At 36.5% G+C, this 27871-nt stretch overlaps 1 protein-coding gene across 6 annotated transcripts; it reads left to right on the forward strand.

Moving 5' to 3' along the window:
- Positions 1-2329: 2329 nt before the first annotated feature.
- On the forward strand, positions 2330-26601 carry cnot10 (CCR4-NOT transcription complex, subunit 10). Of its 6 annotated transcripts, none has more exons than XM_081389554.1 (19): positions 2330-2501; positions 2982-3076; positions 3162-3323; positions 9614-9764; positions 9916-10064; positions 11243-11329; positions 11511-11594; positions 11734-11851; positions 12111-12260; positions 12380-12585; positions 14339-14460; positions 14758-14937; positions 15117-15197; positions 21443-21556; positions 22757-22887; positions 22977-23012; positions 24463-24590; positions 24738-24813; positions 24984-26601. In XM_081389554.1, the coding sequence occupies exons 1-19, from the start codon at positions 2483-2485 to the stop codon at positions 25148-25150; spliced, it is 2256 nt and encodes a 751-aa protein (XP_081245680.1). In that variant the 5' UTR covers positions 2330-2482; the 3' UTR covers positions 25151-26601. The 6 variants fall into 6 exon arrangements, with proteins under 6 accessions (XP_081245680.1, XP_081245679.1, XP_081245682.1 ...); XM_081389553.1 differs by having other exon boundaries at positions 9916-10055; positions 15078-15197; XM_081389556.1 differs by having other exon boundaries at positions 9916-10055.
- Positions 26602-27871: the final 1270 nt, after the last annotated feature.

Genomic DNA, 27871 nt, shown 5'->3' on the forward strand with positions numbered 1-27871 from the left:
TGTATTATACTATTTTTTTGTGTATTCATTGATATTAAGCTATAGTTAGCTTTTTTCCCCATGTGCATGGAAGTGTATGTATAAAAATGAATATCAAATATGTAATAAACAATTCTTATTTTGTATTTGGTTCAATTTGTTTATTATAATAGAAGTCAAAGGTAACCATAGTAACAACATGAAATTAAATATTTAAAAAAAATGAAATTTGGTTCCTGGAGGCACCCAAAGTGGTTCCACACAGTGCCTAATATAAGAGTTCCTCAGGAAACTTGTGTGGTTCCTCAGAGAACCGGCCCTTTTTAAAGGGTGCCTAGAGGATCTACAGACGGTTCCGCCGGTGTGGCAAAGTGAAGAACCCCAAAAGGTTCCTCCAGGCACCTTTAATTTTTACAGTGTATTATTAGAAAATGCTGATAATACTAATAAATGCTGATAATACTAATAGTTCTTTATTTGGGCTAATCCCGACCAGATGTCCACCAGCCTCTAGAAATTCATATAACAAACCTTATATATATTGGCACTGTTCACAACCTAGTTTAAACATATTTTTCTTAATACGACGTGATTGACATTATTCAGTGGCATGGAGGTTAAATCCATATGCAACCAATGTTACTTCAGTCCTATAAAAAAAAAAACATCTCCTAACAACATCTATACATTACCTGCAGGTTGACTTCCACAACCCCTCTCATGGCACAGTGGACAGTGATGGAGCAATTGAACTTCTTTGATACTATCGGCATCTAGTGGTTTCTACAAGAATTTCAGAAAGGTTCAGACTCTCCATCCATTTCAATGCTCATAACAGGTGTTGTCTGTTTTTTTGTTTTTTTTTTGTTTTTTTGCTTAAATGGTGTTCGTCATTTGGTGCCACTCAGATTGCAAATTAGAATCATTAGATTGGATGCTACTAAGTAGAACTATGATTGTTCCTTAAAATAATAACGAGTCTTCTTTGAATAGAAGCATGACGCTGTGACACAATGCAAATAAACTTCTAACAGTTATATAGTGCATCTTAAAACTATACATAAATAATACTTTGCCTGTTTAAAAGCAAAGAGACAACATTGTTCATATAAGTCATAATATCATGTTGAAAAGTTAAGTTCTTTGTAAAGAAAAGTCAGTCTCAGTTTAACCATTAGCCAAACATTATACTGTGCTGCACTGATCGCATCATTTTGTCAGCTCGCCCTGGTTCCCTCCATTGGTTTTTTGATTATTGCAGAAAACACTCTGTTCTGTACACATTTTGTAGCCTACATCACTATAATATTCACAAATGAACAGCACTTTTTGAAGTCTAAATACAATTGCCTAAAGTAATCAGCTAAATAGGTTATAAATGAACTACACGACAGTTGCATTACTTCAGCATCACCACCATTTAGTATTTGACAACTCTTTCAGTCTAGATTTAAAAAACATTTTCCCTGTAAGTCTGAGTTAAAATAGTTTGCAAGAGCACAATTTTAAACACAATGATGCTGTGAAAGTGGACTCGTCGAGGTTATCTGTTTGGTGTGAGGGCGTTTATGTCCCCAACAACCTCTAGTATTATTTAGCCACTTTTTCAAGATAAGTAAAAGTGTTTTTTATATATATAAACACATGTATTTAATATATTTTATGGCAGAATAAAACATGAAAATATTTTGAGTAAAATATTTTAAATACTTTATATTTTAGTATAAACTACAGACCGTATTTCAGGCATTTAACGAAAACCCCATAGAAACCCATGACTTCAAGGCCTTACTGGACCGTAAGTGCTAAATTCTGGGTTTTGGCCTGCAAAAATATGTCATCCCTGCAGTCATCCTGCACAGTATTATGCTGACAGAACATAAATGAAGCGTGCATTAGGGATAAACATAACAGTATCGTCCGTTGTTGTTGTGAATGCTAGTTATCGTCATAGTTTTTAGTCTTGGTTAGAACGAGAGTAGAGATACAGACCTTTGGTTGTGCATAAATCCAAATTGCTATTCTAAAATCCCATAGGGAACTTACTGATGGAACTCATGGCAAAATATCCTAAAGCTACACTGCACATTTTTGATGTCTCTCTTCTAACACACATCTTTGAGGTCTTGGAATCAATAGCCTAGGCCTACTAGTGAGATGATGAGTTGAATCAGGTGTGTTTGGATTGGGGAGACATCTAAAATTATGTCTGGCCTGTAGCTTACTGACCTCAACATTGAACAAAAGCAATTCGGGTCTGAAATGGTTAAGCAACAATTAGCTTCAGTTCATCCTCCAAAACGATAGGTGGCGATAGCGTACATAAAACGCTGGTTTAAAAAAAAACCTCGCGCGGTGGTTGTGGGTAATATTCATGGCGGAGTTCTGAATCTGCTCTGGAGAGACACACCTTCCACTTTTTCTTTCTATATATTTAAATAGTGGATTTAACTTACATCTCTACCCGTTGTAAACGCGCATTAGCGTCCATACATTTGAAGTAATGGCTGAAACAGGCTCAGGTGAGCGGCGTTTATAATATTCAGTCAGTCTGATAAACACTGCAGCTGTTCTTGAGCGCTGTCCGGAATGTAAACAGATCTTTTTTTTTAGAAACAAATTCTTATTTTTATATTCTTATACATTTAGCGTAGTAGGTTTCAAATTTATAATTAGTGTTATAACGAGACCTAAACAGATAGTTAACTGCGTCATTGAACTGGCCTAATACTGTTTCTTCATGAAATGCAATGTTAATTATGCTTGTATAAGTAGTTTATTGTATGGAAATGATTTTAAGCATATTAACATTATGGTTTTCTGACAGTTAGGCTTTTGAATTTACCTTGTTTTGATAGCTTGCATTACGAAGATCAAATTATTTTTGTCTTAAAGGTTTAAATGGTAGTTTGCAGTCATATAACAGCAGTGAATGTTGTCAGTAGGAATTGCACGAGTTGATTCAATCATCTGTCACTTAACTGCATCTGTTTCCTCTCAAGATCAAGCTGGTGACATGAAACATGACAACATTTCATCCCCTGGGATCTCGGATCAAGAGAAAGAGATGGCAACCAATGCTTTTGAGGCTTTTAACGTAAATAACTATAATACAGTTGTCTGACCAAGTGGTTGTATGCATGGAAATTAGTTGATGTTATATTGTGATGGTGTCTCTTTAGGCTGGAAGCTATGATGAGTCCCTGAAAAACCTTGACAACCTTCAGGAGCTGAACAAAGATGACTACAAGATTACAATGAATAAAGCAATCACTGAGTTTTATAAAAGCGGGCAGACAACAACCAGCACCCTGAAGCAGATGTTAACGACCTTGAAAAATCAGGTATGGTATTACTTTAGTCTCTGTTTTATTGTCAAATGTTACTAAACAAATGTCATAAAAATGACCAGCAAATATTGTCAGGGCTTGACATTCACTTTTTTACTCTGGCTAGTGATTTTCCAAACTTACTAGCCACTCAGCAGTTTCACTGGCCACAATTTTGACATTGATACCATGGGAAAAACTGCTGTATAGATATTATTAATATTATCTAATATTAATAATAGCTGCTGTCATTTTAAGATCTGATACACAAATCCATTGTACTGTTACTGCGGTGGCTCTGAATCCACTTGTTGACAAGAATGGAGGAAAAAGCCACATTTGGAAATATTTTCGATTAGGCTAATGTCACGTTGCCATAAGGGGCCGTTCACATAGCGCAGTTTTTTGCGCGTGCAAATTCGCAACGATCATTTGTTGTTAAATTAGGGGCCGCTAAGACGACACCATTCCCTCTACACAGACTTTAAACACGAATCTGTGAGAAACGCTGATGGCGTTCACATGCGCATTAAGAATTGGTTCTATAGTTATGTGCGTTTGAATATATGTGCGCAGGTTTGAAATTCCCTACAAACCAAGCCTAAACAAAGTACTGGTGTTTCCTTATAATTTTTGATACAGAATTTTATTTTATTTTATCAATTCGGGGTAGGTACGCAAATTGAGTTTTCCCGGTGACGCTTTATCTGTAGAGTGGTAAAGGGATCCTCCATAGGGAGAGACTAGTTGGCACTTCAGCACTGCGTTGTCATCGGGTCCAGAGAGCAAGCTAGTGGAAAGGAAAAAGCAGTACGAACTGCGAAATTGGTACCGAGAACCGTGGATTTTCACTGGTATTGGTACCGAATACAGACATTTTTTAGTGAAAAAAAAAGTCCCTGAAAAAAACTTTTCAGAATAGGAAAAGGCTACAAGGACAGCATCTGGCCACGTGCATGCGTGTCCCCCCACTAAAGCTTTCAATTACCAAAGAGTCTTAGAGATCTTCTATGAAAAGCCCAGAAAAATTAAGTGCTCACAGATTGGGTGTGGCCTTTTCCATTAAGATAAAATTTTCAATAAATTGTAGCCTAAATAATCTTTTTCTGGGTTGTGCCATTTCATTTTTCCCCTATCAATTTCTACTTTATAGCTGAAAATTAACACAAACGAAAAACATGAATAATCCTGTCTAAAATTATAAAATGAAGGTTTCTGTTTGTGACCAGTTCAAGGTACGTGCTGCAATAATCATGCCTTGAATCTGTTGATGGTATGTCATATTTGTATGTCTCAATGTCCATTTCTATCCACAAAACTTGCCAGAAGTCATGGTTTAAGGGGTTATTTAAAAAAATTATATTCCGGAGGTGCATGCTCCCGGACCCCCCGTGCGCGGCTTGGTAACATCCTCTGGCATGTAACAGCACCGCTGCTGGAAAAATTTCTAGTGGAAACACTGAATACGCACAATCCCACACCGAAATTCAAGCCCTGTATCACCAACTATATTTATCCAGAGCAAAAGCAATGAGTGAGTGAAGGGAGGCGGGTTTGTGTGTCAACTCGCTGTTGGAGAGATGAGAGAGAGAGAGAAAGCGCAACTGGTATCGTGTATCTACTCTGCTGAACATGAGTATTGGGAGCATTTCAGATATTTCAGTATTGATCGAAAAATTTGTATTTTTGACACTACATTGCACATAGATTTATATTTCAGATGCCTTTTTAAAAGACTACAATTGAAAAATGTATATATTATATATAAAATTCAACCTGCCAAAGTGGCCAGCTGGAGTGACTGCGCTAGGACTGCACAATATATCGAAGTATCACAAATTTATATATCGCGATATGCATATCGCAACGGCTTGCAATAACTAGAGTCATGAACAAAAGACAAAGAGAAAATCACTCGCTGCTCTTGGCTGAATAACCTTTAGCTTTAATAAGAATCATACAGTACCAGTCAAAAGTTTGGAAATGTTACTATTTTTTATGTTTTTGAAAGAAGTCTCTTATGCTCATCAAGCCTGCAGTTAAAAAAAAAAAAAAAAAAAAAAAAAAAACTAATATTATGAAATATTATTACAATTTAAAATAATGGTTCTCTTTTTTAAAGGTCCCGTTCTTCGTGATCCCATGTTTCAAACTTTAGTTAGTGTGTAATGTTGTTGTTAGAGTATAAATAATATCTGTAAAATTATAAAGCTCAAAGTTCAATGCCAAGCGAGATATTTTATTTAACAGAAGTCGCCTACATCGAACGGCCCGTTTGGACTACATCCCTCTACTTCCTTCTTTAATGACGTCACTAGAACAGTTTTTTGACTAACCTCCGCCCACAGGAATGCTCCCTCAACTCTACCGAAATTCGTTTATGTACTTGCGCACTTCTTATAACTTACTGTGTTTACTCAGCTCTTACGGTGATTTTCTGAAGTAAAACTGACGCTTCATCTTTTGTGTGATGTACAATAAACTTTATTAAACTCATCAGTATATGTTTGATCATCATTCAGACAGCAGACTTGTAGGCTATTAATAAATAATGGATACATACAAGCAGATGACAAATATTCGTTATAATAACCGTAATTAAACTACTAAACTATACCTGTTTCATCTCTATAAAGCACTATGACTCTGTAGGCATTATTGTCCGACTCGAACTGAACACGTTACTGAGAGTTTCTGATATTATCATTATTCCGTGAGATGAAATTGTCATGAGAGACTGAGCACGAGCTCATGAAGCTCCGCCCCCTGGGTCGTCCAGCAGCAGCTCATTTGCATTTAAAGGGCACACACTAAAACAGCGCGTTTTTCTGAGCCCCAAAAAATGACAATTTAAACATGCTGTAAAAAATGATCTTTTGGGTATTTTGAGCTGAAACTTCACATACACACTCTGGGGACATCAGAGACTTATTTTACATCTTGTGAAAAGGGGCATAATACGGGACCTTTAATATACTTTAAAATTAGAGGTGGGCATAGATTAATTTTTTTAATCTAGATTAATCTAGATTAATTTTGAAATTAATCTAGATTAAAATGGCTCATTTGAATTCTGCCGAAGGCATTCAGAATATGTGTGCTACCCAAATAATGACTATAAAAGTAAGTCTTTGAGAACAGGTTTCTCAAGCCAGGTGGCGCATTAGACCAGGGGCTCATCTCCTGTTTCCACAATGCATCACAAACTGCTTGAGAAAGCTGTTCTACTCATAGACTTTAAAAGGTTACTACTGTACTGTTACTGTCCGTAGGCAACATTAGGTAGGCCCATGTTATTATCAACCACTATAGGCTATCAATTAGGGATGGGCGATATGGCCTAAAATCCATATTGTGATATACATTGCAGCCTCTTGCGATAACGATATATATTATAATAAAACCATTTTAGAACAGGTTACACAGACCCTGCTAAACAACAGCTAAATGTTTTTTTTTTGTTTTTGTTTTTTTTGAAAGGGTGTATGTAGTTTTGAGAACATATATTGTGCAAAACTGTAAGTATACAATATAATTTTGCAGATAAATAAAATTTAAGTACACTATAGCTGCAGAGACTTAAGTAGGTCTAATGTTTAATGTGGCTTGGAGCTTATGAAACCCCAACTTTAAAATTAGAATATTGTCTAACTGATGTCTTTTCAGTTAAAAAGAAACACAACAACGATTCTTAAAATCGGGCGCTTTTAATAAAAAGAGATTATGTTCTACACCACTCACTCAGATATATTGGGAATGATACGCGCGCGCTGGTATTCAGTGATATGTTTCGTTTTGAATTTGAGGTGGTAGAACGGATTAGTCAGGTGTTAATTTACCGAACTGTTACACCACACAGTCTACGTCGGACGGCTTAAATCCGAACCAAGTCCAAATAATGGATGTTGCACGGATCTTTTACACCAGCTTTCACTTTCAGCCGTGTTTACTTAAGATGACGACGAATATGATGCGTTGCAGCCGGGTGTTCCTCGCGGCCGCGGGTAGATTGCGTCATCATAGCTTGTGTAGCTTGAGCCAGCTCCCAACCCAACTTGGAGAATAGATTAACGGCGATATTTTTTTTATCGCGCGATAAGAGTCTCGCGTTAACGCCGATAACGGCCCACCACTATTTAAAATGTAATTTATTTTTGTGATGCAAAGCTGAATTTTCATCAGCAAGTACTCCAGTCTTTGGTGTCTTATGATCCTTCAGAAATCATTCTAATATGCTGATTTTAGATCAATGTTGGAAACAGTTGTGCTGCTTAATAATTTTTTTTTTATAACCTGAGATACTTTTTTCAGGATTATTTGATGAATAAAAAGTTAAAAAGAACTGTATTTATTTAGAATAGAAATCTTTGGTAACAATCTACACTACCGTTCAAACGTTTGGGAACAATAACTATTTTTTTTTTAAGAAATTAGTACTTTAATTCAACAAGGATGCGTTAAATTGATAAAAGGTGATGGTAACGATTTATATTGTTAGAAATGTTTTTATTTTGAATAAATGCTGTTTTTATGAATAAATGCTGTTAACGTTTTACTCATCAATGAATCCTGAAAAAAGTATTCCAAAAAATATATTAAACAGCACAACTGTTTCCATCATTGATAATAACTGAGTATCAAATCATCATATTATAATGATTTCTGAAGGATCATAAGACACCAAAGACTGGAGTACTTGCTGATGAAAATTCAGCTTTGCATCACAAAAATAAATTACATTTTAAAATATATTAAAAAAGAGAACCATTATTTTAAATTGTAATAATATTTCATAATATTACTGTTTTTTTTTTTTTTATTTATTTATTTTTTTTAACTGCAGGCTTGATGAGCATAAGAGACTTCTTTCAAAAACATTAAAAAATAGTAATGTTTCCAAACTTTTGACTGGTACTGTATATTTAATTCATACTGTGAAAACTAAGCAGTGTTTTAGTTTTTACATTTGATTATTCAGTTTCTGTTGTTAAATAAACCTAATGTACGCCTACCTGAAACCCTAAACCCAGTGGTTTACACTGATGTTAAAATACTGCTTATGCTACAGTAAAACACTGCTGTTCACTTTCAGAAGTTGTAGGGATGTTTTCTTGTCACAAAAAGAATGTAAAACACTTATGTAGGTTATATAATTTTGAATATATTTTAAAGATAATCTAAATTTATTTTACTAGGGGTGGGAATCTCTAGGCACCTCACGATTCGATTATGATTAAGGGGGCTGCGATGCTAAAACGATTATCGATGCATCTTTTTTTGTGTGTGTGTGACTATTTGGTACTTTTAAGGCAAAGTATTTATAATGACTCATAAAGAATTTACTTCCAATATCTTTTATTAATAAAACAAATGCTGATTTGGCAAGTCAACTGTAAGGTTACATTTGCCAGCATATGCCCCAACATTGCAAAGAACCAACAGGAAAAATAAATGAATACAAACTTCAGAATATTCTGAATCTCTAACATAAAATAGTAAACTTCTAACCAACATCCTCCTGCTTCAGACAAAAAATAAAAAAAATAAAACCCGAATTCACACAGAAAGCACAAACAGCTTTCGTACAAAAATATAGAATTATGTATTGCTTGTGTATTGTGTATTGCAAAAATAATGCTTGTGGACTTGCGCATATTCTGAATAATTAGTGACATACAAAGCTGCCCAATAAAAAAAAGAGTCTTAAGACTTATGACTTGACATTGTTGCTGTATACCACAATCAAAAAAAAAAAGTTTTTGAACATCTGCAGAGAGCACAGTCAAAATGTAACTTTTGTGACTGGCATTGCACTAATACACACTGTGACTGTGGAGGGCAGTACAGTAAACCTATGAATAACAGATATTTTTACAGCATGTTGATGTGAAAACTAGACAATAAAGAAAGCAGCTCTTATACAAAAATACAAAATGGGCCACTTCCGCGCTTCAGAGTTCCACCTTTTACGCTCCGTCAATATTAAGTTTTTTTTTTTTTTTTTTTTAGAAAATCGATTTTTGACTTTTGTGAATCGATTCAGGATCATCCACGTCCGCATCGCGATGCATCTAAAAATTCTACCCCCACCCCACCCCAGTAATTTACACACTTTACATTATCGTATCAAATCAAATATCACATTATTTAATGAGTTATCGCATATCGCATTTTTCTTCAATATTGGCAGCCCTAGACTGTGTTACATGCCACTGCTGAAATCCACCCGCATTTGGCGGTTTGGTGGGTGTTGTTATAGTTATTAGTTATTGTTATTATTATTGATAATTAATCGTTGTTTGCAGATGCATACAGCTGTGGAAGATATTGATGGTTTGGATGACGTCGAGAACAGTATCCTCTACTACAATCAAGCAGTGATCCATTACCACATGCGACAGTATTCAGAAGCTATATCCATTGGGGAGAAGCTCTACCAGTTTCTTGAACCGTTTGGTATGTTTCAGAATGCAAATAAAAACTGTTATGTAACTGCAGAGAGAGTTGAGTGGTACAGCAGTGAGTTCTTGCACCAGCACCAGAAGTGTTGGTATTTTAGCTGGTGCAGTAGTGTGGCATTGCTTGATGGGTCTCTCTGTCCTAGTAGAAAAGTTTGCTCAGGCCGTTTGTTTCCTGTTGGTGGATCTGTACCTGCTCACCTTCCAGCCAGAGAAGGCACTGCACCTGCTGGCTGTGCTGGAGAAACTCACCGTGAAGGAAGGGAACAGCAAAAATGGCAAAGGAGAGGTGAGAGATGTACGCCTCCTTCCAAATAATTTTGAGTTTTTGATAGTTTCTTCCTGTCTTACTAGTTCTTGTTGTTATATTTAAAGCGATAACATCTGTAAGAAAAACTTCCATTCTTCAAATAACATTACTGATAAACCAATGTTGGGTTCTGATGGCACAGGTTGTGCTACAAAATAATCATTATTTGTTGCTTTGACGGGCTTGTATATTTTCTGTCATGCTGTATTTTTGTCCATCATTTTTTTATTTTTTTTTTATTTATAAGCTTGAATGATCTTTTTTGGCATTGTTTACAATGAGAATGCTACTGTATGTAATAGACCAAATGCACTTCCTTTCAAAGTTTTTTTTTTTTAAATACAATTTAAAAAATATCCATTTTTTATATGTTATATTTAATATATTTTAAAATGTATTTATTTTCCTTTGATGGCAAATAAAAAAATAAAAACAACAGCACTTATTTGAAATAAAAGTAACACTTTAAAGGTTACAATAAGTTTCTATTTGTTAAGATTAGTTAACTATATTAATTAACATGAAATAATGATGAAAAAGTACTTTTAAAGCATTTATTAATTTCAATTGTTAATTTTAACATTTACTAATACATATTTAAAATCAAAAGTTGTATCTGTTAATATTATTTAATGGACCTTAGATAACATGAATAAGCAATGAACAATTGTAATTTTTATTAACTAATTAAAACAAAGATTAATACATATGAATGTATTGCTCATTGTCAATTAATCATAGTAAATGCATTAAATACTATTAACTAAGGAGAACTTATTGTAAAGTATTACCAAAATAAAAATGTAATACGTCTTTACTGTCACTTTTGATAAATTGAATGTGTCCTTAGTGAATAGAAGTATTCATTTATTTCAAAAATAAACCTTACTGCCCCCTAACTTTTGAACAGTAGTGTGCCTTATTATATTTATATCTGCCAAAGTGACAGAAAGCATTTTAAATGATTAATGTTTGTAAAATTTATTTGATGGAAGGAATGATGGAACGAATTTTCGCTTAACCAAACCTTTGACTGTAGCTCACCGGTTCCTGCCCTAGAAAATGAAGAATGGGTTAAAAACAGTGGCACTTTGTGAGATGCTAAATTTGTTGATCCAGATTCTGTCATCTCAACTTAAACTTTTTGGATCACGTGTCATTTCCAGAGCGCCAACAGCATGAATAAGGAATCTGCCGCTCTGAAAGCAGAGTTCACAGCTATGATTGAGGCAGCTAAATCAAAGATGCACCAGGTGAGAGCAGATTAATAATGAATGTTACAGCACTCCCATTAAACATAACCTGAAATGATAAAGGTTTGCAATAGAGTTGCACTGTTAATTAGTTCTAAACTAATATATAAAACAATATATGCTGATCAGCTTGCAACATTGTCTAAAAATCAAGTTGTTTTGGAAATGTTTGTGTGTGCAGTATAAAGTACGAGCCTATATCCAGATGAAGTCTCTGAAGGCCTGCAAACGGGAAATCAAATCTGTAATGAACACATCTGGAAATGTGAGGATTCACAGTCAACAGTTTCACACAATACATGTACTATACTGTAAATGTTGGTCAGGTACACCTGCACATGTTTCGTAATGCACTTGTAATGTTACTTTTGTTGATTGTCTGTATTTACACATTCATCCCTCAGTCTGCGCCCTCACTCTTCTTGAAGAGTAATTTTGAGTATTTGAGGGGAAATTATCGTAAAGCTGTGAAACTCCTCAACAGTTCAAATATTGCGGAGCATCCAGGACCCTTAAAAACAGGTACATGACTTCTGTAATGTGCACCATAGTTAAAAACCACCCATATGTGCTTTAAAAAATAAATAAAAAAGGATCCCATTCCATTCTCTTCCATTAAATCTGAGACGTGTACACCATAATCATTTAAATCTGTTTATTCCAAGAAGTGGTGTCAGACATGTAAAATACACTTTAGAAATTTCAGTAAATGTTCCAGTCAAAAGTTTTCTCTTCTGCAATGTTTTGGCTCAGATTTGTCCTTTTTTTCTCCCCATTGAAGGTGAATGTGTGAGGTGTATGTTCTGGAATAATCTTGGTTGTATCCATTTTGCCATGGGGAAGCACAACCTGGGTCTGTTTTACTTTAAAAAAGCACTTCAAGAAAATGACAATACATGCGCCCAGCTTGGTGATGGCGGTAATGGGCAGGGTAAGACAAAAATGAAAACCTTCTACATGCCTGATCATAATAGATTTAAATTTCATAATAGGAAAAAAAAATGTGTTGCCTTGTTAAATTAACGTTGTTTTATTATTATTTTTCCACAGCAGCTAAGATGTTCACGGGCATCCCCATGTGTGCTCTATTAGCTAATAAGCGCTATGAGTTGCTGTATAACTGTGGGATTCAGTTACTTCATATCGGGCGACCGCTGGCAGCGTTTGAGTGTCTGATGGAGGCGGTGCAGGTGTATCACTCCAGCCCTCGACTCTGGCTCAGGCTCGCAGAGTGTTGCATCACAGCTAATAAAGGGGTACATTAACACACACATTTTTTAAATGTAAAATGAAAGAACCCCTTGCTTTTCAACATGTGGCGGGAATATGTGTATACTTAAACTACCATTCAGAAGTTTGGGGTTGGTAAGATTGACAGAGATGTAAAGAGTACCTGAAAACTATACCCAAGTAAAAGTACAGAGTACAGTAAAAGTACAGTGGAAATGACTCGGTTACAAGTTAGGAGTCACTAATTCCAATACCACTTTTGAGTAAAAGTCTACCTGATTTTAACCGTATTTAGGTATTTTACTCACACTGAATGTAGGCTCAAAGATGCACTAGGCCTCAACAACGAGACATGCCAGTGAAAAAACAACCACAAAAAAAAACAGTTGATTTGTGAGGAGAGCAATCATGTTTATTTTCTAAAATTGAAATAAAACTGAACACCTCAAAATGGCAATCAATCAAGGTCGACACAACAGCTTCTTAAACGTCTGCACACACTCAATTGTCAGTTAAGCTCAAGTGCTTAGAAATGGCATAAGTAAACCAAAATCCTTCAATAGGGTCTCTTCAGTATAACAGATACATAAAATAATGTTTAGTCAAATGAAATAGTCAAAGCCTACTTTCACTGGACATGCTGGTTTCAGCCCCATCACCGGCTGCAGCCATGTCCTCATCTCACGTGAAACTTCCTTCTAATGCACTCATATTCACGTAAAGTAGCCTTGTTGACAAGTTTGGGCAAAACTCACAATATATAATACCTTTAATGCCCTGTAGATGGCGATATCACGTCTTTTGTAGCAGAAAAAGTTAGGTGCTATGCAAAATGTGACTAGTAATTGCATTACTCATCACAAATGTAATGTATTAAAATGTATTAAAGTAAAGATTACATAAACTTATTCAAAAATTGTATTATAATTACATTATAATTATCTTTGATACTTAAAGTACAAAGTAGCCAAAAAAGATTCTTGAATACAGGAACTTTAGTTAGTCAAATAAATGCTATTCATAAAAGAATCCTGAGGAAGAAAAAATGTATGTGTTTCGGTTTTCACACAAAATATTAAGCAGCACAATTATTTTGGTTGTGAAGTAATGACTGCTGAAAATACGGTTTTGCCATCACAGGAAAAAAATACATTGTAAATATAGTAGAAATCTGTTATTTCAAATGGTAAAAAAAACCTATTTCAAAATGTGCCTTTTTTATTGTATTTTCGATCAGATAAATGCAACTTTGTGAGCTTAATCTCTCAAAAACTTTTGAATGAAAAAAAAGTTACCAACCCCAAACTTTTGAACAGTACGGTACATTTGGTTTGCCTCGTTTAAAGGTCTGTTCACACCCAAATACTTGAATGACACCAAAGTATAATTTATATGCAAACAATATTTTCCACACTAAATTGCAGTTTAAGTATTTTATAGATGGTGATTTTTTTTTTTTTTTTTTCAGTTAACATCTTTTGCACACTGAAAACTAGTGTGGTCTCTAAAACTAGTGTGGTCTCCTAGGTCACTGGCATGACCAAGGCTGCGCAAAAGCATTGTAATCTAAGTAGATTGCAGAACCATTACCCACAATGGTCTCTAAGATCAACTTAGATCATGAGGCTTTTGAGAAACGCAGCCCAAGTCTGTAATTTAATTTTAAGTAAGAAGTTTGGTTAATGAGTAGAGGATTTTGAGAATCATTTGTGGTTTTATAACATCCAAGCCATTTTGAAGTTGTTACTTTGATAATAAACTTTTTGTTGTTTCCTTCAGAGCACGGAGCAGGAAACAAAAGGTTTACCCAGTAAAAAGGGGATTGTGCAGGCTGTTGTTGGGCAGGGCTACCATCGCAAGATTGTTCTAGCATCACAGTCCACACAAAACACCATCTACAGGTGAGGAAGATTGACTTAACTTAATGGGCCATGACATGTTCTAGTTATTAATGGTGTTAGAAAAGTAGCTTTGTGAGATTGTGTGCCTGATGTGTAACTAGATTTCAAATTGGCTGTAATGTCAGAGTCTCTCCAGAAGATGTCATCCTGTTGCACATCTTCACAAAAGTAGCATTCAAAGATATCAAGTGACTCCGTACAAATGTGTATCACACCTTTTAGGTTTCCATCTAATTAAAGTTCTTCCTGATGCACTTCCATGCTAAAATGTATTTGCAAACCTGTGTTTGTGTGCAGTGAAGGCCAGTCAGCAGCAATCCCAGTGGCCAGTATGGAGTTTGCTGCAATCTGTCTGCGTAACGCTTTGCTCCTTCTGCCTGAGCACCAGCAGCACGACAGCAAACCAGACAACGGCTCCAAGAGTTGCAGTCAGCCGGGCAGCACAGAGAGCGGCAGCGAGACCAGCGATGCCTGCAGGTACATGTACATGCATGCATGCAAACCCATTGCTGGCAAAAAAAACAGATCCCAGACTAGATTGAATACAGTTGAAGATTGGATTTGCTGAACGCATTTCAGAACTTGTCAGATACCCTCTTCTCACCCTTTGATGATAGAGATGATCTGGTGACTTGGATTTTTTCTTTGACTGACAGTGGGAAGACCCAAGAGGGAGACAAGTTCATTCCTGCTGCTCCCTCATCACCCTTGAGAAAGCAGGAGGTGGAGAATCTAAGGTGAGGTTACAGGAGACTTTTCTGGAATTCATTTCTCACTTCATATAAAAAGAGCCTGAAGATGATTTGAAAGACTGCTTTAACACAATTGATTTGGCTCAGCCCATTGTGTGACGAATGTTGTTAGCCAGTGCAAAAGAGATTTTCTTGCTCTGTTTTCCAGTACAAATATCTTAAATTCTTAAGTCAAGAAGCATTTACTTAAGCAAAATTACATCAGATATTAAGTCTTATGTTAAATCAAAATGAAGAGAGTTTATGCTTCTAAGTAAACATGAACATTGGCAGATTTCTTTTCTTGTTTTAAGCTTAAAACACTTAATTTTGATACTTTTTTCAGAAAACAATACTTAATATCTTATGTAATTTTGTTTTTCTGGTAAATGTTTCTTCATTTATGAGTGTTAAAGGTACATTATGTACGATTTTTGCATTAAAACATCCAAAAACCTTTAGAACAATTATGTTTGTTTGAATTGTGTTCTTATATTATCCCATATGTTCCCAACAATGTTTAAATCCAGTGAAATCCACAATTTTAACCAGTGACCTCTGACCTGGCCCATGACCTCTGACCTGGCCCATGCCATTGCTTCGCCTGTCCCTACCCTCAGCTGTCAGTAGAAACACAGTGCGCTTCCTGACAAAATGCAGAAAGTGGTAATTGTCGCGTCAAAGCCGGCGATCTCTGGTAGCTTCTAGCAAGCCACAGTTGTTTGTTTTGCACATTTGTGATGGACCACAATTATTCATTATCGTTTGCTGCTGGTTCTGTCGCCAAAGATAAACCATATAAAACGAAAACGGTTGTGGAGGTGAACACAACAACTCCCATGACTCCACTCTCTGTCACTGCGTCATCAAACTAAGTATTTTTTGATTGTTTTGAATTAGCGACGGTTTCACTAGCGGTGAACTTGTACTGGAAAACAAGACAGAAATAAGAATACACAAAGACGTCTTCCTCTAGGGCACTTGCCAGCACAGAAAGCCAAATCCTTCATTGGGCTGAATTTAAATCTCTCAATGTTTTTGTCATATTTACACACATTGTGCATCATTATGACCGCCGCTAGCGTAGCTAGCGAAAGCGGTCATATAGGGATTGTCAAAGTTTTTTTTTATTTTTTTTTTTCGTCACCTTACTGAATTTTTCGTCAACGATACCAGGGACACCGAAGCACCGGGGAACATGAAATTTGGTGGGCATGTAGCCCCACTAGACTTCTAAGGAAAAATTTCGTTTGGTCCCCGGGGGCCACTCCCCCCCCGCGCTGGGCCCCCCCAAACCCCAAAAAAGGCAGTTTTTCCTAAATAACTACCTGAACCGTGGCACCGAGGATGAAGAAATTTTTATGGTATGTTGGTCTACTAGACTTTTACGGAAAAATTTCGTTTGGTCCCCGGGGGCCACTTCCCCCCCCGCGCTGGGGCCCCCGTAAATTTTTCGTCAACGATACCAGGGACACCGAAACACCGGGGAACATGAAATTTGGTGGGCATGTAGCCCCACTAGACTTCTAAGGAAAAATTTCGTTTGGTCCCCGGGGGCCACTCCCCCCCCCCCCCGTGCTGGGCCCCCCCAAACCCCAAAAAATGCAGTTTTTCCTAAATAACTACCTGAACCGTGGCACCGAGGATGAAGAAATTTTTATGGTATGTTGGTCTACTAGACTTTTACGGAAAAATTTCGTTTGGTCCCCGGGGGCCACTTCCCCCCCCGCGCTGGGGCCCCCGTAAATTTTCCGTCAACGATACCAGGGACACCGAAGCACCGGGGAACATGAAATTTGGTGGGCATGTAGCCCCACTAGACTTCTAAGGAAAAATTTCGTTTGGTCCCCGGGGGCCACTCCCCCCCCGCGCTGGGCCCCCCCAAACCCCAAAAAATGCAGTTTTTCCTAAATAACTACCTGAACCGTGGCACCGAGGATGAAGAAATTTTTATGGTATGTTGGTCTACTAGACTTTTACGGAAAAATTTCGTTTGGTCCCCGGGGGCCACTTCCCCCCCCGCGCTGGGGCCCCCGTAAATTTTCCGTCAACGATACCAGGGACACCGAAGCACCGGGGAACATGAAATTTGGTGGGCATGTAGCCCCACTACACTTCTACGGAAAAATTTCTACGAATTTTCATGTGTGTCAAAATTCATTTATGTGCACATTTAGTGACTGTACACTCATCGGCCTGTAGATGGTGCTGTTGAGCGAAGGGTTGCTGGTTTAGGATGATACTGTCACACACACACATGCAGGAATACAAACAAATGCAAGCACGCACACACACTGACATCCACACGCACAGACACACACCCATACACACACATACAAATCCACATGCACAGACACACAAACACACACGCGCACACATACATACACGCACAGACACACACACATACACACACATACACAAACACACACACACACACACACACACACACACACACACACACACACACACACACACACACACACACACACACACAGACAGACATGCACATACTATTACTTTTTATAGGTATATACATAAACACGCAATACAGCCAAATTACTCCACGTCATTTATTTTTGTGGAAAGCCAGTGCAGGCCTGAGCGGCGGTCATATTTTGTACCGCGATGCGGTACATCTAGTTAGAAACATGTTCAGTATTTATTATATATAAAAATGAGTTTGTGAATGTTTCAAGCAATAGTATCCTACTACATTTTTGCCACATTACCTCAACGTGTTGCATGTTTAATTCTGTTACTTGGTTTCTGAAGGCCTTAAGTCTTAATTTGCCCTTACACAAATGAAGGCCTTATAAAAAGGCCTTAAATGAGAACAGAAAGTTCTTAAATTCATAAAGCCATGGCATTACATTTTGCTTGGATTGCACAAAAAAAGGTTCTTTTGTATTTCCCTGTTTTCCAAAACAGATATATAAACATCTTTAAATGAAGATGCATTTACTTGAGACTCAAATGTAAAATAAAATCTTGAAAAATTAAACAAAAGTATGTGAGTTCATGCTTAAAAGATGAACAAAAATGATGATGATAAATGATGATAAATTCCCTTTAAATTAAGGTGATTTTTCTGAGCCTATTGGTAGATATGTTTTTCTTGTTTTAATCAAACTTACTTCATTCTGATTTCATATTTTATGTCATTTTGTATCTCCAGTAAATACATCCTGATAAGACACAAAAAGTTCAAGCTTTTTTGTGAAATAAATTAAAGTAATTGATATCTGTTGGAAGTTGTATTCTCAAACTCAAACTGTTGCAAATACAACTCATTGTGTTTCCCCCTAAACATTTACATTTAGACGACATATTGACGTATTGAGTTCCCTTTTATTCCTTAAATTTTCTTTACTTAGTCTTAAAGGTGTTTCAAAAAGCCTTAAATTTTCCTTGATATAACCTGCAGAAACCCTTATAAACGGTTATATTTTACATCCAATTTTGAGGAACAACATCTTAAAGGATTAGTTCATCCCAAAATGAAAATTTCCTAATAATTTACTCACCCCAATGCCATCCAAGATATCCATGTCTTTCTTTCCTCAGTGGGAGAGAAATTATGTTTTTTGAGGAAAACATTTCTGGATTTTTCTTCTAACAATGGACTTCATTGGTTACTATCGTTTTTAAGTCCAAATCAATGCAGTTTCAAAAGTCTTTGAAGTGTTTAAACGGGCTGTACGCGATCACAGCTGAAGAAGAGGTTGTTATCTAGCGAAACGATAGATCATTTAAAAATATATATATATAATTTATAGACTTTTTACCTTCAATATTTCGGATTGAGCTGATCAACAAACGGACAGGGAACTACGTCATCACATTGAAAGGTCACGCCGGCGCTGGCAGAAGTACCGCCCCACTGTTTACAATGCGACCGTACGTAGGAGGATAGTTCAAATAGTATTGTTTGCTATTATATATATAGTAATAGTATTCAGTGAAAATGAATATGAATAGTATATGAATAACATTCAAATAGTATTGCCGGCGCCGGCGTGACCTTGTGGGATACATTATTCCAGGCAGATTTTATTCCGAAACGGTAGTATGCTATTTCAAACATGGCTAACATTAGCTCCCCTCATTTTGAATCGTTTAAAACCAAACGTTACATATTAATTAATTGTTTTATTGTTGTCTTCCATAGTGTTTTCACAATGGTTTAGAATTCTTTCGTTCACAGATGACATAAAATGCAACAATTGCTAGTTACATTAGTAATTGCAGTAAAGCCAGTTAACCTCAATTATTTTAACCAACTCTGTTAGACTCCTCTGGCAGCAAGCTTTGCTTCAGGCAGCGTACTTTTTTATACTTATAATTGTGAATACCCCTCCCCCGGCTAGCCCACAATACACCTCTCTTATTTTACACCCCCACTTCACAGTTCACTCTCGCATTACTCTGTCTTTTTGCCTCGGGAATTGATTAGATCCTCAACCCCACCTCCATCCCACTCTCTCCCCTTCCCCCTCATCTTTGATCCAGCGGGACAGTCTGCTCCAGAGGGCTGTCCGGACGTGGTTCGCTGTGAAGGGAAGGGGTGTGATGTGTGGATTGTGTTGACCCTGCACTGACACCCTGATACACTGACACTTTTATGAGCCCGAGCACCATTTACTCAAAGGGCTCTTCCTGGAATCCTGCTGGCTATTGTGTCACAGGCAGCCACTCAGTGCTTTGAGCATTTCTCTGTTTCCCCCTGTCAGCGAAGCTTGCCATTTAGGAAGCTAAGCAAAAATTATATTCAAATCATTTTTCATTAAAGTAAGTTTTAACGTACAGTAGTTCATGTGTGTCACAATTTTGTGGCCTGTTCACATTAAGACTTGCAAACAAAAGGACTTTTATGGAAAATAAAACTCTTCTATAAGGAAAATGGCCTAAAACTCACCAGGCAGTAAAGATTTCACTCACTTTAATTCAAAAGTTGATATAAATTTTACCTGTTTTAATGCACAGTTAATGTAAGTCATAATAGGACAGCTGTTAAAATGTAATAAATGAGTGCTGGATATAGTTAGGATGGCCTTTAGTGGAGCGCCTGGTCACCCCTAGGTACTAAAGAAATATATTTCCATCTGTAAACAATTGCATTCCTGTCATTGTATGCATTTTTAGTCCTTACTTTTTGGAATGCATTGTTTTAGTGCAAATTATTTTGTTCACAGCAAATATTGATCATTAGCTATGTTTGCATTCAATGAAATAGTAATAATTGCATTGATGGCTCAATCAGATTGAAAAGCCTTCATGTAAACACTGCAATTGATCCGATTTAGCTCAATCCAAATTAAATGTGATTGTGATTCTCAACAAGTCTTATATATTTAACGTGAAACTGAAACTACCAGTGTTGGAAATGCACTAAACAAATAAAATTGGGCTTACGCACCTCTTTCAATTAAACACAAATCCAAATGTGAGCGCTTGTTGCATGTTTCACATTGATTTGCGTTAATTGCATGGCATATTTCGCTTTCGAATATAAGTCACAGCATGTTTCGGTTGATAAAACAAAATGCAAGATATTCTGGAAAATGCGTTAAGTAGAGCTGCACGATTTATCGTTTAAAGCTTGATTCACCCATGCAATCTCATTCCTAAATGACGATTCTTTTGAAAGTAACTTGATGCTTCAAATAAATTTTTTATCAATTACATAGTTTCACCAGTAGGTGGCAACAAGGGACGGTTAAAAAAAAAAATCAGTCGTTGAATCATTAATTCATGAGATTCATTCAAAAGACGCTGATCCATCCAGTAATGAAACAAGTTGAAGTCTTTAAGTCATTGAATCATTCATTCAAATATATTTTTTTCCCCCCAAAATAATTCAAAATCATGAAATATTTTTTAAAGACTGCAGCAATTGTCATTTTGTCAGAACCTCTATTATATAGCATGTTATTGTTTAGTTACCTTTTCAGATTAGTGAGAGAATCAGAAAAAAATTGTGATTCTTCATTTATCCAAAATCATGCAGCTCTAGCGTCAAATACACTTATATGTTACAGATGCATAAGTTATTTTCAGATTGTATGTTTTTTTTTTTCTTCCCCTGTATGGACATATAGTATTTTATTTAAGTTTTAAAGTCTGATAAACTGACTACCTGGATGTGTTTTACTCACCTCATCACTAAATGAGATGACACATTGGTTGGTTAGTGTTTTTTTTTTTTTTTTTTTCTATCTGCTTACTTCTCTTTGGCCTGTCTCTCTTCACAGGTGCTCAATTCTAGCCTGCAGTGCATATGTGGCTCTTGCTCTTGGGGACAACTTAATGGCTCTTAACCACGCAGAAAAGCTCTTGCATCAGACGAAGCTGTCAGGATCGCTCAAGTGAGTGTCTCTCTTCTTCTGGCTGATCTTTTATGGGTCCTATACTCACAGCATTCAGCAAATATTTACCCTCCTAAAATGACCAGTCCTGAGTAATGGGATGTTTGTTGTGTGGTACAACCAGTTTTTTTATTTTATTTTATGTTTTTACTTGTAAAAAAAGTTACAAAATGCCTTATTCTTTTGCAGTGTTATTTTAGTATCATAGACTTTTTTTTTTAATAAGGTTTTTGTAAATTAGTAATTAAATTTTTATTCTGTTTTAATTTGAGTTAGTTTCAATAATTTTATGTTTTGTCATTTGTATATAGTTTTTATTAATTATTAAATCTTACGTTTAAATAAACGTTTAAAAGTTTTAGTTCAACTTCATCAACTTCATCTAAATTAAGATGAGATGTTTCCTCGGCAACTGATTACATTTTTAATTTGTTTGATTTTCTTTCTTTTTTTTAAAGATTTTTTTATGGTTTTATTTTTAGGGTGCTTTTACACTAGCACTTTTGGTGTGCACGCGGGTTCAATTGACGTCAGAGCTCGGTTATTTTGGATGATGTGAACTCTGTTTTCCAAACTTTCCAAAGTTCGCTAAAAATGGTGGTCTGGGGCACAATTCATGTGAAATCGCACTAAAACTCTGAAATGAACCACTGTTTATAACATGATTCGAAACAAAACCAAAGGCTCAAAAAACAAAATCGAAAAGTGAGGTGAGCAACGCTATGCATTTTGTCGCCTTCTCCTGTGTCGCCTTCAAAACAGCTGCTGCTTTGATGATGCAAACACACCGTGATTTGAACCCAAGTAATATTATTTAGCACAATCCAGCAGGGGCAAGGGGAGGGGGGAGCAATCAAACTCTGTTCTGGACCTGACATTTGAAGTGTGAACGTACCCTTAGTTAACTATATTAACCCTGCTCTTTTGCAGACCCTTTTTTCCCTATTTTTGTCCCCCTAAATTGACGCGCTGTTTTGTAAATGTCCCGGAATGTCCAGATTATGATATCGTAATCAGGTCAGGTTTGGTTTATTCCAGCTAGATTTCTCAGACACAGATGAAGCTAAGTGGGGAATCAGCACTCGCAATGTAAAGCAGTCAGTTTAGCATTAGTCTTTGTCTTGAGAAGTGGCTTTAAATTATGTATTTAGCTGATCAATAATACATTTTTGATGAGTTGTGTGGTGCGTGTGTTCTCAGGTTCCTGGGTCACCTATATGCTGCTGAAGCCCTGATCTCTCTGGACAGAATCTCTGACGCCATTGCACATCTCAATCCAGAGAACGTTACTGACGTTTCGTTAGGTGTGTCATCCACTGAACAAGACCAAGGTATGAAAATGAGCGCATGATCAAAACATACAAATGTCAAAGGATGTGATGTGTGGTTACTGACATGTTACCTGTGCTGTTAATGACAGGTTCTGATAAAGGAGATCTGGAGCCTGTGGAGTCCTGTAAGTGTTGTTTTTTATGTGTATTAATTTATTTAACAAAAATAATCCATACCTCTTGTTGTATGATAAATATTTTTTGAATTTCTGAATTAAAAATAATTTAGATATTTTGGGGGTGGTATAAAGTAAAATGTATCTGTGTTCTACAGTTGTCCTGGTATCATTAAAAAAGAAAGAAAAGCCTAATTTAAAAAGATATAATTCTTTAAAAGACAGCCTTAAGTAGTTTGGTAGTAGGGCTGCACGATATTGAAGAAAAATGCGATATGCGATAACTCATTAAATAATGTGATATTCGATATGCAATACGATAATGCTTAAAGTGTGTAAAATAAACGTAAATTATCTTTAAAATATATTTAAAGTTATATTCACATTCTTTTTGTGACAAGAAAACATCCCTACAACTTCTGAAAGTGAACAGCAGTGTTTTACTATAGCATAAGAAGTAAGTCAGTGTAAACCACTGGGTTTAGGGTTTCAGGTAGGCGTACATTCAGTTTATTTAACAGAAACTGAATAATCAAATGTAAAAATAAAACACTGCTTAGTTTTCACAATATGAATTAAATATATAATGATTCTTATTAAAGCTACAAAAGTTATTCAGTTATTCAGCAGTGAGTGATTTTCTCTGTCTTTTGTTCATGACTCCAGCTATTGCAAGCCGTTGCGATATACATTTCGATGATTTTGATATATTGTGCAGCCCTATTTGGTAGTAGATCTTTCATTATTCCAAAAAAAAATAAAAATAAAATTCTATTCATGGTAAATCATTGAAACAAATTTGTAAAAACATTATAAATATTTGATAAAACATTTCACCATGAAAAGTATATTTAAAGACATTTTGAAGCTAAATAATAAAGTGTGTACGCTCAATATATTGTTACCGTCTTTCAAAAACAGAAATATTAGAAATCTAAACTTTTTGTAATATTAGAAATCTAAACTTTTTGTAATCTATTAAACTAGATTTTTAGAAAACAATTCAGTAACACTTTATTTTAAGGTGTCCTTGTTACAGTGTAATTATACATTTAAGTGTAGAGTAATAATATTAATTAACAACATGTGCTTAATACATAATTAGTGTTTGCTTTAGGGTTAGTTGCATGTAATTATGCATAATTTCCTGTTATTACTACAGTAAGTACATGTAACAGGGACACTAAAATAGTGTTACCAATAATTCCTTTGAAAAGTGTAAAATAAGTTCTACAAAAGTGCACACAAGCAGAGAAAAATAACAATTTAACCGCATACTATCATTTGAATTATTTAGTTGTTAGTTTAGTTAAATATGATTATAAAATGTCATTTCAATCAGAATAACATGCACTGAATAATTGTCCTCAATTATACCCGAGATCATTAAGACAAAGGGTCAGAAAGTGTATAGTCTGGTTTGTTATGCATGCATTTATTTATTTTTGGTGTTCTGCAGCAGGGAAACAGACGCCTTTATGTTACCCCAGCTCAGTAAGTTCTGCCCGGGCCACAATGCTCTTCAACCTGGGCAGTGCGTATTGCTTGAGAAGCGAGTACGAGAAAGCTCGCAAGTGCCTCCATCAGGTAAACATTCATCTCATGTGAAGCACTCACATTTATGTATAGTTTACCACTGAAAACCCACAATAATGCAATTATCTATCTGGACACTACGTACATACAGTTTAAACACTCTCCAACCCATTTGTTTTCTGATTCCCGGTTATATAGGCTGCTTCAATGGTGAACACTAAGGAGATTCCTCCGGAAGCCATTTTACTTGGCGTCTACTTAGAACTGCAGAACGGTGAGTCACGCACACAGATTTTAATCACACAGTTCCTGCTGAGAAATGTCTCTATATTTCCAGAGGGGTGGCTGGTCACCTTTCCTTTCCTGGAATCATGTCACCTTTTTTTTTTTTTTTTTTTTTTTTTTTTGATTAATGGTTTAAAACTGTGATTGTTGCTTCCACAGGAAACACACAGCTGGCCCTACAGATCATCAAACGGAACCAGCTCCTCCCCTCCGTCATGCCCATCTCCTCCCCTGACCTCCGTAAGAAACCACTACCCTTCCAGTCATCACAGCCAGTACAGCCCATACAGACCCCCTCCTCCTTTACACAAGTACAGCGCAAGTGACACCACTGACACAAACCCCAAAAAACATGCACAAACACATCTTTTTTTGATGATTTTATTTATGATGCTGCAGCAACCAAGATGGCTGATGGAGGAAAAAAACAAGCAAGAGAGTTGTTAGACTGGTTGTCTGTTGCAGTCGGTTAGAAATATGTATGTGTTTTGGGGTCTATGAAATTATAAATAAATTTTATTTACACTTGTTAGTGGTGTGACATTAATGGGGTCAGTGACGAACTGCCATATATGAAATTATACAGATTATGAGTAAATTATTTCTGGAAAATCTGCATGGAGCCCTTATATTGCGATAACCGAGATCACGTGGATGTTAAAAATCGATGGACCAAAGGTCACTGTTAAGATGTAACTAGCATAAAATCATGGACACTTGTCTGACATCAGTCATGGCAAATAAAAAAAAAAAAAACAGTCCTTTAAAATGTAGAAGCTTTTAAATATCTCAATTGTATAACTTGATTCCTTCTCTACTGGTGCATATAAGACTCAAATAAATGTCCTGATTTCTAAAAGCTCGTCCCTGGCGTGGGTGGACAGATGTCGGCTTTCTTTCATGTGTGGTCTCTCCTTTTTTGCCTTTTTCCTTAGGGTGGCCCATCACCTTTCTCATGCAGGGTCTTTCTTATGCTAAATCCCTCTGCCCCCACACCCCCTCTTTTTCCACCCACATCTCTCCCCATTGTTTCTCTGATCTGACGTCCTGTCAATGATGCTTTGGGCTCGAGAAAGAGCTCTTCTTTAAGCCTTTATGGGTTTTTTCCAGCCAGATGCTAGTGCCAAAACGCAGCTCAATAGATTGGTCCCCAAGAGGCTTTTTCATGTTCGTAAAAACACATTTTGACTATTTTTACTGCATCATGGATAATGCAGGCACATTTCAGAGGTCAACTGTTGGTTTCTTATAATAAATACAGCCGAGGAAGTGTTCTTATTTATAGCCATGCTGTTTTATGCATCCTTAAAGGATAAACTGGGATTTGTAGGTGGGTGACCCCTTGGAGCGTCCGAAGATGAATGATATAGATGTGAAGCGTGAATCTGAGCTATGTGTACGGGTGTGGCAACATGTGCTGCCCAAAAAAAAAAAAAAAAATTTGACACGTTCCCGAGTTGGGCGAGCCATAAACTTTAAACATAGCGGAGGGGAGAAATATTGCTGCTGTGACTTGTATTTATTCGTTTATTCCACACCAGCTACATCGCCTTGTCTCGCTGTTAAAGTAGAGCATATTTACAAATATAAATAATCCTCTGAAGTGTATTGTATGTTTTTATACACAGCGAAAATAGCCTGTATTTGACCGAAATTCAAGAATCGTCAGCAAGCTGACTATAGATAGCGATTGAATGTTTATATGATTGTAAATGAATGGGACGCTTAATCTTATTTTGGCTTTAATAAGATTTTCCCAATAAATATGCAAGAATTAACCTGGTGTCCTCCATTCCTGTTCTTTCCAGCAACAAAGCACTTGAATGTGACGAGCTCGTAATCGCAGCTTCAGAAACAGGAAGTAGACATGTTCAGATTGCACGTAAAGGCAGCATTAGTGAGTGAGTGTCGCCTTTAGCATATGACAAGATTGCAAGCTGATGGGGAGTGTATTTTATATATACATAAAAATACATGTGCGAATGAAATACTTCAGCTGACAAAAAAGTTCAGGAACCCCTGCCCTTGGCAAACGCCTGTTGGTTATCCGTGGTCTGTGGCTGGCTAGAGGGAAGAAGAAGAATTTGCGAACTTAAGCTGTTCATAAGCGGTTTCACTCACTAAAAGCAGCCAGAATGTTTGTGAATGGATCTGAATCATGCAAATGGACTGATAACAAACTCCAAAAACTTTGAATTAAACATTCCAGCCCAATTGAACCCCTTATCGTTATTAATACACCTGGAATGGTCCCATCTGCCAGACGACAAACATTTTCCTGCAGGCTCAAGCTGACCTTCTGGGCTGCCCCGTTCTGACCTTTGACCTGTTGGTATGCAGGGACGCCCATTTCTCAAACAGCATTGGTGGCCTTAAGAGGCTTTTGTTAAGTAATTTAGACAAAACAAAGACTCCTTGTGATAGTACTCTTTAAACAAGATGACAAATATTTCACAGAGTGATTTAGAGTGCAGTTACCATTACCTTGTCTTTAAAGGCTATCAGAGAAAAGATCTTTTTCCGTAGTCTCTTTCATTTAAGGTAAACGAATGAAAGCTCAGATATGGGCTAAAATACCTCCCTTCCAGTCGTCAAATGTCGTATACAGCATCCTGGGGTTGCTTGCATCAATCACGAGCAAGAGGGGTGTTCCTTTGCTGTCAGCGAAATGCTCCACCGTCATTCAGAACAAAGAAAGCTCCTCAGACTGCACATTTCTAGACGACGTTGAAAAAGGTTTATTTGATTCGTCACTATATTTACAATAACAGTATATCTGCAGGAATAGAGTTTAATTGTTCACCTAATCAGTTTATTGCTTTGTTCAAAAACCGGTCTCCCTTTTGACACCCGTTTTTAAGGCCTGAGTAAACTTTATTTTCCACGTTCAAAGGCTGCAACCTTCGAAGGACTCGGACTTCAATGAATGTATGAATCGTTACCGGAAGGCAAGCCACTGTTTATAATTTATAAAGTGGATAATATGGATATTTTTCTTACTTCAGAAGGCTTTATTAACCTCCTGGAGCCATATGGATTACTTTTAT

Source organism: Scardinius erythrophthalmus (genome assembly GCF_964197995.2).
Source record: "Scardinius erythrophthalmus genome assembly, chromosome: 16".
NCBI classification, from domain to species: Eukaryota; Metazoa; Chordata; class Actinopteri; order Cypriniformes; family Leuciscidae; genus Scardinius; species Scardinius erythrophthalmus.

What these genes read in the sequence shown, in the direction of transcription:
- cnot10 (XM_081389553.1), top strand. An exon ending in GCAAAAATGGCAAAGGAGAG is followed by an intron (nt 10,056 to 11,242) that starts GTGAGAGATGTA and finishes TGTCATTTCCAG; the next exon opens with AGCGCCAACAGCATGAATAA. An exon ending in TCCAGGACCCTTAAAAACAG is followed by an intron (nt 11,852 to 12,110) that starts GTACATGACTTC and finishes TCCCCATTGAAG; the next exon opens with GTGAATGTGTGAGGTGTATG.